Raw genomic sequence first — 15984 nt, forward strand, 5'->3', positions numbered from 1 at the left:
GCATACGTCGACGGCATGATTGTTAAGAGCACCGAGGCTGACCTCCACACGGACAACCTGACCGAGGTATTTTCAATAATGACGCGTTTCAATTTGCGATTGAACCCCAAAAAGTGCACCTTCGGGGTGCACGGGGGGGAATTCTTGGGGTACATGGTCTCAAAGAGAGGCATTGAGCCCAACCCCGACAAGATCAAGGCCATCCTGGACATGGAACCTCCGAGGTCCCTCCGGGAGGTCCAGCGCCTCAATAGGCGGTTGGCGGCCCTGGGCCGTTTCCTTTCGAAGTCGGCCGAAAAATCTCTACCATTTTTTGGAGTCCTCAAGAAGACCAAAGGTATCTGGGCATCTCGCAGGCCGCGGTCAACTCCGTGCTGGTCCCGGACGACGAAGGGGTCCAGCGGCCCGTCTACTACACGAGCCGTGCTCTATGGGGGGCGGAAATCAGGTACACACCCGTTGAAAAGGCCATCTTCGCAGTAGATGTCACGGCAAAGAAGCTGAACCACTACTTCCAGGTAGGGATGACAATGTCCATAAAATCATCCGAGATGACATAGTCCAAACGGGGTCCTCCAAAACCTCACCGATTTGGATAATACATAAATATATCTCTCATGCATCAGTCTCATGCATGCAACAACTCTACAACTTCTCAATGCATCAAAGAATGATATACCACATGCTTATGGCTTTTTGAAAGTAATACTTGGGCTCACGTTGGCCCCTTATGCATTTTTGAAATATGATATATGTGAGATGAAAAATACTCTACAACATGCTTCTAAACCATGTATAAAATCCATAAAATTCTCAAGGATACCACATCATACTCGGTTTGCAACATAGCAAATTCTATACATTTCTATCACCAAAATATGCTTCAAATCTCATTGATCAAATATCACATTTTAGTCATGCTTTCATAATAAATCATATTCTCAAGTGATCATGCTTCTCTACTCAATACAAAAATAACATCAGATCACAGAGCCAAGCATTTCTCATACAGAGTGAACTTAACAATTTATACTGTGTAACAATTTCTTCAATAAATCCATCATAACATACTCATTTTTATCCAAATTCAACAAAATCAAAACCAAAACGTGCGTCGAGACGTCCCGAGGTACCGAGCCACAAGGGCCTGTGACACCTGGTCTGAAACGACACGTAGCTGAGCCACAAGGGCCCGACCACTGCACAAAATCCTCGCAGAATGAAACTCAGGGACCTGAGGCGGGACTCCTCATGAGCCGCCCCAAGTAAGCTGTCACTTGGCCGGGCCTAGGCAACGGCCCTCTCCTAGGGCCGTGCCCTAGGCCCGGTTGGCCCCGGCTCTACCCGGCAGCCCTCCTGATGGGCCGCGGCTAAGGCCGTTGCTCTAATCTGGTGCACACAATATTTTCATATGAAAAATTTGATCCAAGCATGTCCAAAACATCCAAAACATTCTCAACGCTTCAAATACAAATACTATATCACTTCCAAGCTTAAACACAACAAAATCTCATCATTTCTACTCAATAAAATAGGCTTCACAGAGCCAAAATCAAAGAGGGAGTCCATGGGGTTATACCTCGTGTTGCCTCTTCTTGTTGTATGGATTTCTACCTCCTCTCTAGTCAAACACTACCTCCTTCACCACATAAACATCTCAAACAACAAACACAAGATAAGACTAAGAAACCTCAGAGATTGAAGCCTAAGAGAAGAGGAAACCTTAAGATAGGATGGAAAATGGATGGAGGAAATGAATGTTGAAAACTTACTGCAATGTTTCTTTCTTCTATCATACAAGAGCTTGGGAGAGGCAAGGATGGAGATCAAGGAATAACAAATGGATAGTGTTGTTTATATAGGGTGCAAAACCCTAGGTAAAAATGCCAATGATTGGTTGAGGGCAAAATGGTAAAAAACTTGGCTAGAATATGTTCTCAGGCAATGTTTCTTGGAGTGGTATGGTCCACCTAGCATCATGGACCAAGGGCTAGAAATGCTATTTTAAATACTTTGGGGTTGAAAATGAAATTTCTCAAAAAGTTTGCTAGATGAACACTTGTTTAAAGCTTCTTTGAATTCTCCCGGTTTCACTCAGATTGATTTCTCGATTTAAAACTTGGTACGCGAAGTACTCGAAAATTTAGGATTTTTGGAATAAAATAAGTTTTGGTGTTGTATTAATTTAAAATGAGTCCAAAATAATTTATTCAAACACCAATTGATCGCAAAAATTTTTAATGGAGTGAAAATGGCTATTTTGAAATTTCTTAAAATTGGATTTATATAAAAAAAAAAATGTTGGGTTGTTACACGCAGTGCTGAGGGCCTCGGGGTCGGCCAGCAGGTTGGTTAGGTGAGTCATGCGGCTAATCCAGTTCGACATCCAATTCAAGCCCAGACCCACTATCAAGGGGCAAGCACTGGTTGACTTTATAGTTGAGTGTACCGCCGGGAAAGCCACGAAGCGAGTCCGAGACGAAGATGAGGAGTGGTGGAACCTTTCAACGGACGGGTTCTCCAGCACCAAAGGCTTCAGGGTAGGAGTCGTCCTCATAGCCCCCGAAGGGTTCCGGGCTTACTACGCCCTCCGCTTCGCATTCAAATTATCCAATAACGAAGCCGAGTATGAGGCGCTCCTGGGAGGGCCCCGTCTCGCGCTAAACTTGAGGGTCGAGAAGCTCAAAATCCGATGTGACTCTAGGCTCGTGGTGGGACAGGTCACAGGTGAGTTTGAAGCAAGTGATGAAAGAATGAGGAGGTACAGGGACGTGGTGCTCCAACTGTTGGGGCAGTTGATCAATTACGAGGTCCTACAGGTGCCCTGAGACCAGAACACGAATGCCGACATGTTGTCCAAGCTCACCCAAGGGTCCCCGGAGCATATTTCAAAAATAGCCCGAATTGAAGATTTCAAGAGGTCGAGCCTGGACGCCTACCCGGTCCTACCTGTACAGACCCGACATCCCTGTTGGTTGGATCACCTCAAGGAGTACAAGAAGACAGGTGCACTACCTCCCGATGAGGTCGACGCCAAACTGGTGAAACGACGAGCCCCCACGTACGTGATCATGGGGGACACACTTTACAAGAGGTCCTACAACGGCGCCTTGCTGCGCTGCCTGTACCCAGACGAGGCCAGGTCAGTCATGGAGGAGATCCACGAAGGGACCTGTTCCGCCCATCAGGGGGCCTTCACCATGTCCTGGACAGCCATCTTGCAGGGGTACTTTTGGCCCAAAATGGCCAAGGAATGCACCGACTACGCCAGGAGCTGCGAGATCTGCCAACACTTCCAGGTCGGTCCTGGCCGACCCGCCACGAGTTACACCTCCATTAGCTCGATCATCCCCTTCTCCAGGTGGGGGGGTGGACCTAGTCGGAGCTCTGCCCATGGGGTTGGGAAAAAGGAAGTACATCATAGTTGCGGTTGACTACTTTACCAAATGTGTGGAGGCAGAGCCGCTAGCAACCATAACAAGCGCCTGTTGCAAGCAGTTCGTATATACAAATATTTTGTGCCGCTTTGGGGTCCCAATGCAGCTCATCACTGACAACGGACACCAGTTTGAGGGGCAAGAATTCGAGAGGTTTTGTGCAGAGTGGCACATTACCCATAGCTGAGTGGCCATGTGCTACCCGCAAGCAAATGGGCAGGTAGAGAACGTTAACCGCACCATAGTGGATGGCCTGAAGAAGAAGCTCGAGTCAACGAGGGGAGCCTAGGTAGAAGAGCTTGATGCCATCCTATGGGCTATCGCACCACCCTCGGAGAGCCACAGGAGAAACACCCTTTTCCTTAGCTTATGGTTTCGAAGCTCGAGCTCCAGCAGAGGTGGCCATACCTTCCCGACTAGAGGAGGACTACGACCCCGACACGAACGAGGAGCACAATAGAGCCGACCTTCACCTGGTCGACGATCGGCGTGAGGCGGCAGCGATTCGAGCTGAAAATTACCAAAGACAGACCAAGACATACCATGATAGGCGGGTCCGACCCCGCTATTTTCAAGTGGGAGATTATGTGCTCAGGAGGAGAGAGGCGAGCCAGTCCTAATACGGAGGAAAGCTTGCAGCGAACTGGGAGGATCTATACATTGTGGTAGCTGTAATCCGCTCAGGTAGCTACAAGCTCAAGACCCCCAAAGGGTAGATGATAGCTAGAGTGTGAAACTCAGAGCATTTGCTGAAATATTACTAGTAGCCCCATCACGTGAGAGGTGGGCCTTGACGTTGCTGTTTTAGGAGGAAGACCGTTCCCTTCACCCAATAATATCTATTGATGGCAAAGAGCAAAATAAATTTCTTGTTACAAAGTATGGTTTCCATTTATTTCCCATTTATTCCCCAAACACACCCTAAGGGGCACGAGGTCCGACGCATACCAAACCCGACGGAGGAGCTCGGTGGCATAGTCCAGGAGGACTATGCCCAAGCGGCTAACGCGCACCCTAAGGGGGCACGAGGTCCAACCTCGCGTACCAACCCCGACGGAGGAGCCCGGTGGCTTGGTCCGACAGGACTTGGCTCAAGCGGCTAGCGCACCCTAAGGGGCACGAGGTCCGACCTCGCGTACCAACCCCGACGGAAGAGCCCGAATGCATAGTCTCATGGGACTTGACTAAGGAGGCTAACACAAGGCAATAAAAAAAAAAAAAAAAAAAAGTGAGGCCTAACGTACCTCGACACAATACCGAGGTGCACCATAGTACCACCTCGGCACGCTGCCGATGGAGGCCCGTTTTAGGCACCTCGGCACATTGCCGAGGTGGATCATGGTGGTACCTCGGCAATGTGCCGAGGCCCATCATTGTGCACCTCGGCACGCTGCCGAGCATTACCTCGACAGTGTGCCGAGGTCTATCTTTTTGCACCTCGGCACGCTGCCGAGGTGCATCGCAGTGGCACCTCGGCAACTGCCGAGGCCTAGTACCTCGGCGATCGCCAAGGGCTTAAAAAAAAAATTACATGACAAGGAAAGGTGTGAAACACCAAGCTATCAAAACAAAATAGCCAATTATTCATTCAAAATATCCAAAAAGCATTCGAGTTTAGTACATAGCAAAAGTAGGAACAAGTTTTGCTACCTAAGCAATCAAAACATCAAGTCGGCGCATAGCAAAAAGAAGAACAAAACAGGAGATCAAAGCAAGTCTAGGCATTCAAGTCTGGGCCGTCAGTGGCAACATCGTGAGCAGTGACCTCCGCAGCGTACTCCTCCAATGTCCCGGGAAACTGAAGATCCGCCAAGGTGGGAGAGATAGAGCCGGCGGGAAGGGGGTTCGCCGTAACGGACCGATCAAAGGCGGCCAAGTCTAAGGGCTCCTCTCGCGTGTTGTTACCGCCCGACGACACATGGGAGTCAAGGGCGGCCAGCTCGGGGTTGGACTCCATCTCCGGCAGACCTCTATTCACCGGGTCAAAAGAGCTGTCCTGCTGACGAAGGATGGTGTATATCTTGTCTTGCATACGGAACCGGCCCATCTCATAAGCCGCCAAGCTCTCGACGGCCACCCGGTGACGACCCTCGTCCGAGGCAAGCCACTCCTCCACCAGCTCCGCCTTGTGATCACGAGCATAGGACATCGCCTTGATCTTGAAATCATCGGACTCCAGAAAAGTAAGGACGACACGGGAGAGCTCCCCACGCGTCTTCTCCAGCTCCCCACGCATTTTCTCTAGCTCGAGGCGGTGGGACCGCCTCGACGCCTCCAGTGCCTGGGTAAGCGCGCCCACCTGCGCCCTGGTAGCGTCGTAAGTATCGGCGAGAGCAACCCAGCGCTGAACAGCCTGAAAAAGGAAGAGGTGAGGCAAGTATTCTCAAACCCGGCACACAAAATTCAAACAAGAGACTCTACCTCTAAGGCATGAGTAGCAGCATCCTCCACCCGAAAGAACTCCGCGCCAGGAGCTAAGGTCACAGGCTGGAGCACCGCGCGAGCTTGGGCGGCGTCCAAGCAGCTGCGCGCGGGACTCGTGCGCGGTGGAGGTGGGGGTGGCCGAGGGGCACCAAGAGAAACGGGACCCGAGCCGGATGGGGCCGCTTCGCGACTCGCACGCTGCCCGACTGTGGAAGCTCGGGTGGCACAACTCGTACCCCGGGCCGTGGTCCTGCGCCTCTTGGACTCACGCAGCTCCTCCAACAAATCTCCCAGACTGGCCATGGTATCTGCTCCACCTGTCAACAATCACACAAAATAGTCATATGAGGTACCTTTTACTCAAACCAAAAAAAAAAAAAAAAAAAAAAAAACAAGGAATGACGAGTATAGACCTCCAGGAACGGCGATGGAGAGTGCTAGCTCGCTCTCGGACAAAGACGCCGGAGAATCCACATGAGAAGGCGCGATCGTGGTCGAGCTACGAGGGTCGACCTCGGGGTCGGGAGCACGAAGAAACTCGAAAGCAAGCTCCCCGAGTCCTCCTCGACCTCGGTCTTCGTGTCCACCGAGATGGGCTCTGGGCCGGGGTCGGGGGCGTCATCACGGCTGCTCGGGGGCGGGGGTGGAAGCAAGGTACTCGGGGTGAAGCCTAAACGTACCATGTTCTCCTCGGTCAACATGGGTACTATATAAATATGGGGGCCCGGGTGGCGAAAAGCATAAACATCCCTCCTCATAATCTCACTTTCCCGGGGGTCACGTGCTTCCGAAACCGGGTGTTCCACGAAAACGCGAAGGGTAGCTCGGGGCCCACGGAGTCATAGACAAACGAGGACTTCCATTGGTGGTTAGACGATTGAATGTCTTGGAAGATTTTCATGTGTGGGCGAGCCGAGAAGGCCACCCAGCCTTTACTTGCTTAACCAAAAAAGACGGTGACGTGGAAGAGGAAGTTGAACAAATCAAGGTATGGCTCGACATGGATCTCTTGGCACCTAAGGAGGAAGACCAAGACCACGTAGTGGGAGTTTGGGACCAACTGACCCGGACCGATCTCATAAAAATTGAGTAGGTCCACCACGAAGGGATGGAGAAGAAACCGGAACCCATTCAACAAAGACAGGACGTGAATGCCAAAGTGGTGACCACTCGGGGGCTCCGTGACATTGTCACTAGGCAAAGGCTCCGCCAGCTCGGCACCCGACTCCACAGTTTTCCTAGCCTTCTCCCACTGGTGAGGTGAGAGGTCGGCGAAGGTGGTACGAGGGGTGTCCTACCCCAGGTCGGTATACTCTACCGGGTCAGGGTCGGCAATTCGGAGAGGATGGCCAGGCCCGGGAAGCGCATGGAGCTCAGTATCCTCATTTCCGGGGGAAGGGAATTCGTCGGCAGAGTTGGGGTCACCTATACCGACCTCACTGTCACTTATGGAATCTAGCACGTTGAGATTAAAGCTTATAGACATGCGAAAAATAAGACAACAACAGGGGGACGTGCGTGCACCCTGTAAGGTCGGCCGGACGGGGGCAGTAGCTCGGTCGGACGGTGGCGGGTCCGTCGCCGAAGGCGACTGGCCGGACGACGACGGCAGCTCGGTCGCGGATGGAGGAGCACAGCCGGAATCTTAAAAAAAAAGAATATATATATATATATATATATATATATATATATATATATATATATATATATATATATATATATATATATATCGGGCAAGGGAAGGAGAAGGAGAAGGAAATACTAACCAAGGAAATACTAACCAACCGCGAAATCGACCACAAAACCGAAACTTGATTTGGAAACCCGGGAGAGCACTTGTGACTTGGAAGAAATTTGAGAGGATTTTTGGTGGTGAGAGTGAGGGTGGTGGCCGAAATTGCGGAGGGGGAGAGGAATAAATAGAGTGTTGGGGAGGGGGAGGGGGAGGGGGGGAAGAAGAAGTGGGGGAAAAGGGTTGACCAAAATTTGAAATTCAAAGAGGGAGTTGGGAAGAGAGAAAGTTTGGTGATGTGAGGAAGATTTGTTGGGATTTGATTTGGTGGGATTTAATGTGGGGGGATTTTCAAGGCTTTTATAGGGAAGTGTTGCACTTTTGTAGGGATTCTAGTTCATCTGAAGAAAATTTTGCGGGAAAGAATTTTATTTGCGATAAAATTCTTGAAGAGGTCGGCTAAATCTTTGAGCTCGGGAAATTTTCACCTAGAATTCGGGTCGACGTACGGGTACTCTCACCGTTGACTTCCTCTCGCAACGAAGAGAGTGGGGGACTCATGACGGATATATATATTATACATACGACACGACCCGGGGTAGCAGCGCGGACCCGGAGCATCAAGGTGGAGCCCGAGACACCTCAGCACAAAACACCTTGACCCAAGGCACCTCGGAGGTGCCCCGACCCGAGCCACGTGGTGGTGGGCTCGAGTCGGGTAGCTCGACCTTACCCGAGCTCGGGCCATAATGAGCTCGGGTAAGGGAGCTCAGTACTACCCGAGCTCAATGGACATGACTCGACCCGGTCTTGTTCGGGCCCGGTCAACGTGGTGATCTAACCGCCCCCGGTTTAGGGGGAGCGGTTGGGGAGTTTGTTCATATAAACCCCCCCCCCCCCCCCCCCACCTCATTTTGTTAAGACACATTTTATATATTCTATACACTTTGTCCTAAAAATCATTATAATAGCCTATTCACAGCATTTAATACAGATCACGGTCTCCACGACCTTTGCGACATCGTTTCGTTTATTTATTTATTATCTATATTACATTCTTATCCGGATTTATTGATTCAGGTCCATCCCGGGTGAATTAAATCCATCACTATTCTAATTTAAATTCAAGACAAACAAATAATAAAGACACAAAATATTGATATCGTAGTTGAAGAACACCCCACGCCCAAAACTTTTTACTATATATCAACCTTCTATTTTTACTATTACAAAGTTAAATGATTTACTAAACTATGTCTACCACCTATTTAAATACTAACCTTGTAAAACAACTCTTTAAAACAATTTACAACTCTAAGATAGAATTTGAGCTAATCTCTTCAACTACACAAATTGTATAGCAACTTGAATTTTCAAGACTGGTTGTACTGTAAACTTGACTGGAGCAACTTCTCTGAGTAATACTCCTTTCTGACTCTTGTATGAATAACCTTACACAACCACTTTATATAGCTATTTGGACACTATGTTCCTTTCTTCCTTCCTTTATGTATGTGATGAATATTTTGCTACAAGTTTGTTGAGAGAATACTGTTAGTTCAGACATCTTATTTGTGAAGGATTCAATCACCCTATAATTTTGCTCCATAATTCTAACTTCTAAGAGTTCTATTTATACAAAAATAGTGTGATCCAGCATATGCCAATATACAAAATAAAAGAATACATCAATTTACAAAATAAATTTCATACTAACAATAACTTTCTCTCATACTTGATAATCTGATATATAGTCAGATATATTTAACATGATTAGTAGATAAATGTGAAATTAATTTTTAAGTGTACACACAAAATTAACTATACAATAATTGTTAATTTGGACTTTGATTATCAATTCATCCAAAATGGTCGTGAATAGCTCGATCTAGGTATTGTGATATTTGAATTTACCTCAATTCATACACATCAAGTTTGAACTTAGAATGTATGCTTATACCTCCTCTAAAAGGAACTACCATAAATCCTACTTGTCTTGTCTCGGACTGTCCGAGATCCTTACCATGAATTCTTCTCCTAAAAGGTTGAATCCCCAACCCAAGGGCCCCCACACCCCGGCCCAACAGAGCATTTGGGAGGATGTAAATCACGGTGACTCAATGACTAGCAGACAGCCAACCGGGCCAAATACCGATGCACACAAGGAATTTGTCCACTTTGACCATAATCCTCACACGGCCACCCCGAGGTTCTAACCTCTTCTTCCAAATATTGCATACTGAGCCATTGAACTAAGCCCGTGTGGGCACCTTACCATGAATCCTACTCAACTTGATAGTTTATACAAGCACAAAGAAAACAAGAGACTCATACTTGATAAACACACAATTAACATTCATTAATAATCATAGCACATACATACAGGCTTTAGGATGTGTTGAGAGTATAACAGTAGATCAGACTTTATTTTTTGCAAGTACTACTACAGAGAAGTTGATTAGCAGTGGCATTGGTTTAGGCATTACCAACGAGATTGAACTCTTGCACTTCCTTGAAGTTCTCCCATGGCTTCTCCCACACCTTAGCTTCATACACCTTTTTCTGACCCCCATGGGCTGCCTCCAGCGTAATATAATGCATTGTCCCAGCAACCACCTGCTGTTTCACATTCACAACCTTCCCAAACTCCAAATTCGCATTCTGTTCACACCATATTCTAACTTCAGTTCTTAGATAGAAGGGAAATAATGACTTTTAACATGAACGAGGGGATATCTCAATTCTCAAGCAGAAATTCATATGTTCATAGCTTTATACACACGGGCAGTGAGCATCCAATGGATTCAGACGCTGAATCAAGCGCCAAAATCATGTATAGAGAACCGTAAATAGATAGATTGAACGAACGATCCAGGAGTTCGGTTTACGATTACTCTGGTTCAGGATATGAATTAAAATGGAATGATTACGAGTTAACGAACGTAGAATCATACTGATACATCAGATTCACGGGAAGACCGCAATTAATTAGCTAAAAATTGAGAGAGAGAGAGAGAGAGAGAGAGAGAGAGAGAGCGGACCGCTTTCTTATTATGTTCAGAGATGGCGAAGCGAGCGAGATTATCAAATTCGATGCTGTTTTGGAATCCCTTGACTTCGGAAACGCTTCCGGTCATCGCCATAGCTTTGCAAGAAAAATCGCGGCGAAGTGTGTGCTTTCTACGGTGTCTGCGTCGGAGCTGGAGTAGAGAGAGAGTGTGTGAATGGGGTTAAATAGCGAAATGGACGTAGGGCACTCGCTTATCGCAATCTGCGACGAATCCCGTGGCCAGTGGGCGTTAACATCGCGTTTGGGGAATCGCTTCTTCTTGACATTTTCGGCCTTTCGGGTTGCCCTTTATTCGATTTCGGATTCTTTTTGTTTTCTTCTTCCCCTAAAATGTTGAATTCTCAACTCGCAAAGGTCTCTATGCACGGGGCCGACAAAGTTTATGAAAAGAAAAAATCATGGTAATCTAGTGACTCAGCAGGCAGGGTCAAATGTTGTGGCACTATGGTTGTAAAAATCGCGCCCAGGCGCCCGCCGGTCGCCGCGAGGAAGGCCGGAATCGGCCTCCTCCGCGGTCGGCCGGCTAAACCGGCGTTCAATTTTTTTTTATTTTTTTTTGCGTTGTAAAGTGTGAAATTTTTGGGAAAGCATAACTTTTGACTCGGTTGTCCGTTTTGGACAATTTTTTTAAAAAATAGCGTATTTTTTTTTATTACTTGTGGACTCAGTACTTTCACCCTCTTGAGACTCGGCTTGCGGTCCTTCCTCCATTGCCCGCTTCCTGGTTCGTCGACTCTGAGTCTTGGTCTTCCTCGAACGTGTTGTCCTTTCTTTGGCGACCCCCATGTCCTGTCGACTGGGCGCTTTTTCACCCAGTCGCTCTCGCGCGGGGCGTCGAGCGGCGTCCGGGCCTAACCTCGAATGCACGGACTGAACCAGCCAACTGTCGTGCCTTTAGCCTCTGCCATCGCGTTCTGAAGGTTGGACTTGATCCTGCTGTGGCGCGCGGGGCGACTGAGAGCTTGACGGGGCCCTTCTCCCTTGTGTCTGTGCTACTACTTCCCGAGCGATGGCATCGATCTGTGCGGGCGTAAGTGGCATCATGGGCGGTGGTGGCGGTCGAGGCGCCGAGTCATTCTCCTGCCCTCGCGAACTCCGCTGACTCAGCTGTTCTCGTAAATCCACCCCTGCGTTTCATGCACTGTGATTTCCAGAGGCATGACTTTGTTCTCCTGCCATGTCTTCCGACCTTCCGTCCCTTTGTGAATTTCCTCCACTGGACGCTTTCCGAATTCGCTCAGACAAAGAGGTAAACGCGACTTTTTGTCACGTCCCCACAGACGGTGCCAATGTTGGTTTTAGGATTTTTGGGCCCAAAGAGTTCCAACACAACCGTAGTTGGTGGATTCACCGTAAATATAAAGCTACTAAAAGAGAGATAATCACTATGAATCTGGTACTTTTATTTACACTTTCGGGCGACTCTTTGCCAGGAAGCTTGCCCCTTACATTCTTAAAGGGGGCCTATTTATAAGTAGCTTCCCTCACTAGTTTAAATATGGATAATAAAGTGGTTTAATGGTGCCCATTAAGGCTAAGGGTCGTTGGGCTGCCGTTACTAGGCCTTTCCAACGACCTGGTTGACCATGCATTAAAGGCGACCCTTTAATGATAACGGTCACCTACTGGGCCGATCCCTGTCCATGCCGACCGTCTGCCCGCGCCGACTCCTCGAACTCGGCCCCTCGCTTGGCCGCATCCTTCTCTGGACCTGCTCATGGCTCATGATGCTTATTCCCTTCACTCCTTCTTCAAGGCCAATTTCTGTGGGCTCAATCTTCAACCCATCTTCTCTTTTCCCTCTCAAGCCCTAAGCCCATTGAGTCCATACTCCATTAAGTATAAAACACTACTTAATTTGTTTGAGTACACATCTTTTATGAAATATATTTTTTCTAATGATGGGTTTTAGTGTTCACTTTACCAGAAGAAGAAAAAGATATTAATTAAGGTAAAATTAAATTAAATGAATATTTTATAAATAAAATAAAAACTAAATTTATAAAAATGACGACATTGGAGTTAAAACTTACAAAATTAATAGGAATAAAAACCATTTTGTTACAAAAACCTAAACTGTATGCCCAGCGGGTCAAGCTAAGAAATAATTAACATTTTGAAGGATTGCATCGACTAGGAATAATTTGCCGTTATGTCGTTCAATTCGTAGACTTTATTCAATATAAATATCATATTGCCATCCATCTGGGGGACTAACTATGACTATGTGAGAGGGACATAAGAACTTCTCAATCATTGAGTTCTAAGTCGTAATCCCCCTATACTCCAGTTATATGAAACGGTAATTAATTAAACTATTCCCTATGAATTGTAAATGTTTAGGATTAATTTAGCGTAAACTAACAAATTTAATGTATCAAAAAGAAATTATCACTTGATAAGTGACAAGATACAATAGTTATTGCATGAACCACTTTCAAAAAATGACATCTTTTTGCATAAATTTTTTTTTTTCACGCGATCCATTGTAACATATATTTTTATAACTCATAATGTACATTATTCGAAAGTATAATGTATATGATTATAATTTCTAACTCATAAAGTACATTATTTTACCCCAAAAGTTTCATTGTTTTAACACATAATGTTTATTATTTTAACACATACAATACATTATTCTAACTTATAAAATCTAATGAGATTGTTTTGGACTGTAGATAACTACGTGGACCGTGATTTGCTGACAAGAAAACCCACCTACTCAAGTTGGATCTTTCACTTTCAACTACTTTGGGCCAAAATCCCTATCATATTGGCAAATTATACAGAATTTTATAATTGAAAATTCTCATGTTTCGAATGTACAGAATTATATAATAGAATATACAAAATTTTATACTTGAAATTAACAAAAGGACGTCATTTTAGGAGGCGCGAGGTGCACATTGCTATGTGCGTCCTGGTGCACATTGCTATGTGCACCCTGGTGCACGGTATAACGGTAGTATCATATTTGTATCGTTGGCATCATGCGGCAATTGATGTGGCGGATTATACTCCTCACAGTCGCCACTGGTTAAGCTCTGGACACGTCCTAACTCCATCTCTACTCATTCCCAAATTTCACGTTAAGAGACAGATTTGTTACTTTCTAATCACTTAAATTTTTAGAAAAATAAATATATGAATATATTCATTGAGAGTAAAATATAAAAAATAATTTCTCCTCTATTTAAATTCTTCTCCGGAAACAATTGAATCTCCAACCCCAAAGAATCTTGCTCCTCAATTAACAGAACATTTAAAATGATGTAAATCACCGCGACTTAATGATTTAACAGACCAAGCTAAGTTAACACAAGAAATCTGTCCATTTTAAGTATAATTCGTCGTCAAAATTTAAACATTAGTCACTTCTATCAAATATTGTCTACTTAAATATACTATTGAGCTAATGGCAAATCTCTATTTAAATTGTGATTAAGTTCATGGCTATCAAACGCAATCAAATTGAAACAGAACACTGGATAAGAAACAATGGCTTCACCCCAATCCGACGTCTTCCATTTCGTGATGAAGTCCGGCAACGGAGTGAAGGGCCTCCTCGCCAAAGGCGTCTCCACGGTGCCTCGCGAATGCGTCCAGCCGCTCGAGGAAAGGATTGACAGGGCCGAGCAAGTGAGCGAGGAAGACTCCATTCCGGTCATCGATTTCTCCGATCCGGCGGCGGCAGAGGCGAAAATCCAGGAAGCTGCGAAGAATTGGGGATTCTTTCAGGTGATCAATCACGGAATCCCTCAGCAGGTTCTAGACAAGGTCATCGAAGCAGCTCACGCCTTCTTCGAGCTTCCGGCTGTAGAGAAGATGAAATACTTGAGAGGGAACAGTTCCTCTAGCGCCGTGGAGCTTTTTCACAGCGCCATTGGCGGTGGAGATGACGATAATAAGGTTTTGGAGTGGAGAGACTCTGTGCACCATGAATGCATTCCTGGTGATGATGATGGCAAGTTTTGGCCTCCGGAAACCAGGTCAGTTTCAAGTCTCTAATGCTGCCTTCATCATATTAATCTATTCTATTCAATTCGTTGATCATATAGCTATAAGCTATCTCAGCTCCTTTGAAAATTATTCAAATTGGATCATAAATTCTCACTTTGCCCTCAATCCTGGTTTAATTAACTTTGGGTAATTAATAGTTTTAATGCTTAATATGCCATAAATAAAATATCTAAGAGAGTAAATAATCCTAGCTATCGAAACCCATCACATTAGATGTAATTCCCACACTGCAATTAATAGGTTCGATCATGCTATACAATTTGTCATCCAAAAATTAATTTGAGGTACTCATGTGGCATACCTAGCTATACTTGTTTTACTTGAGTTTAACTCTTAATATTGGATCCCTATGGGCAAATTATTCTGTCGACCTGGGTTCACCTTACAAAGTAGATCCAAGTCCAGAAATACATAATTTATATATTGAATGTTCACAATTTACATATTAAATCTTCATAATTTTATATAATAAATGTTCATAATTTGAATTGTAAACATTCCGTATGTAAATTGTGTATAATGTCCCTAGCATATAACTATCCATCACTATGAGATTCAATATTTTATCACTTATACTAAAGCTTATTATAATAAGTTCTCGCATTAGAAGCTCATGAAAACTTTTCCAAAATTTTCTTTAAAATTGAAATTTTTGCAGGGACGAAGTTTTGGAGTTCTCAAAATGGGCAAAACCAATTGGTAGAAGGCTGATAGAAATGCTTGTGAGAGGATTGGGTGTGAAGGCAATAGATGAAACACTAGAGCCGGTCTTGATGGGCAAGATAGCCGTGACCATGAATTACTACCCGCCATGCCCTCCCAACCCTAATCTCACCATCGGCTGCCGCCGCCACTGCGACATATGCACCATTACCATGCTCCTCCAAGACGACACCGGCGGCCTTTACGTCCGAGGGAGGAATTCCGATAAGTGGGTCCACGTAGAGCCGGTGAGAGGAGCACTGGCGGTTAATGTAGGGAACTCACTTCAATTCATGAGCAATGGTCGATACAAGAGCGTTGAGCACTGTGCAGCAATTGATTCCTGCAAGACTAGGGTTTCGGTGCCGATGTTCCTGAATCCGAGCTTCGATTCCGTCGTCGGACCTTTGCCGGAAACCCTAGATGCCGGAGAGAAGCCAGCATATAAGGCATTTCGGTTTTCCGATTACTGGGATTATTTCATGACTACTCGTCCTTCCGTAAAAGCCTCCATTGACTATGCACGCATTTAAATAAATTTGTGTTTTTAAGACTTTTAAAATCGTATTTTGTAAATATAAGTGTTTTGTGACCAT

The 15984-nt window shown here is 45.7% G+C and overlaps 4 protein-coding genes across 4 annotated transcripts; 2 read left to right on the plus strand and 2 right to left on the minus strand.

Annotated features, from left to right (window-relative positions):
* The first annotated feature begins 2849 nt into the window (after positions 1-2849).
* On the plus strand, positions 2850-3624 carry LOC109192808. Its single transcript, XM_019343515.1, has 2 exons — positions 2850-3299; positions 3544-3624. Exons 1-2 carry the CDS (start codon positions 2850-2852, stop codon positions 3622-3624), a joined length of 531 nt encoding a protein of 176 aa, XP_019199060.1.
* Positions 3625-4999: 1375 nt separating this feature from the next.
* Positions 5000-7444, minus strand: LOC109193051. Its single transcript, XM_019343840.1, has 3 exons — positions 6275-7444; positions 5859-6178; positions 5000-5790 (listed from the first exon to the last, which is right to left on the minus strand). The coding sequence occupies exons 2-3, from the start codon at positions 6162-6164 to the stop codon at positions 5155-5157; spliced, it is 942 nt and encodes a 313-aa protein (XP_019199385.1). The 5' UTR covers positions 6165-6178; positions 6275-7444; the 3' UTR covers positions 5000-5154.
* Positions 7445-9924: 2480 nt separating this feature from the next.
* On the minus strand, positions 9925-10943 carry LOC109192760 (cysteine proteinase inhibitor A-like). Its single transcript, XM_019343461.1, has 2 exons — positions 10635-10943; positions 9925-10254 (listed from the first exon to the last, which is right to left on the minus strand). The coding sequence occupies exons 1-2, from the start codon at positions 10734-10736 to the stop codon at positions 10069-10071; spliced, it is 288 nt and encodes a 95-aa protein (XP_019199006.1). The 5' UTR covers positions 10737-10943; the 3' UTR covers positions 9925-10068.
* A 3167-nt stretch (positions 10944-14110) lies between these two features.
* LOC109192759 (feruloyl CoA ortho-hydroxylase 1-like) lies at positions 14111-15984 on the plus strand. The gene is made up of 2 exons (XM_019343460.1): positions 14111-14655; positions 15345-15984. Exons 1-2 carry the CDS (start codon positions 14165-14167, stop codon positions 15919-15921), a joined length of 1068 nt encoding a protein of 355 aa, XP_019199005.1. The 5' UTR covers positions 14111-14164; the 3' UTR covers positions 15922-15984.

This window comes from Ipomoea nil, unplaced genomic scaffold (assembly GCF_001879475.1).
Source record: "Ipomoea nil cultivar Tokyo-kokei standard unplaced genomic scaffold, Asagao_1.1 scaffold1834, whole genome shotgun sequence".
In the NCBI taxonomy this organism is placed as follows: domain Eukaryota; kingdom Viridiplantae; phylum Streptophyta; class Magnoliopsida; order Solanales; family Convolvulaceae; genus Ipomoea; species Ipomoea nil.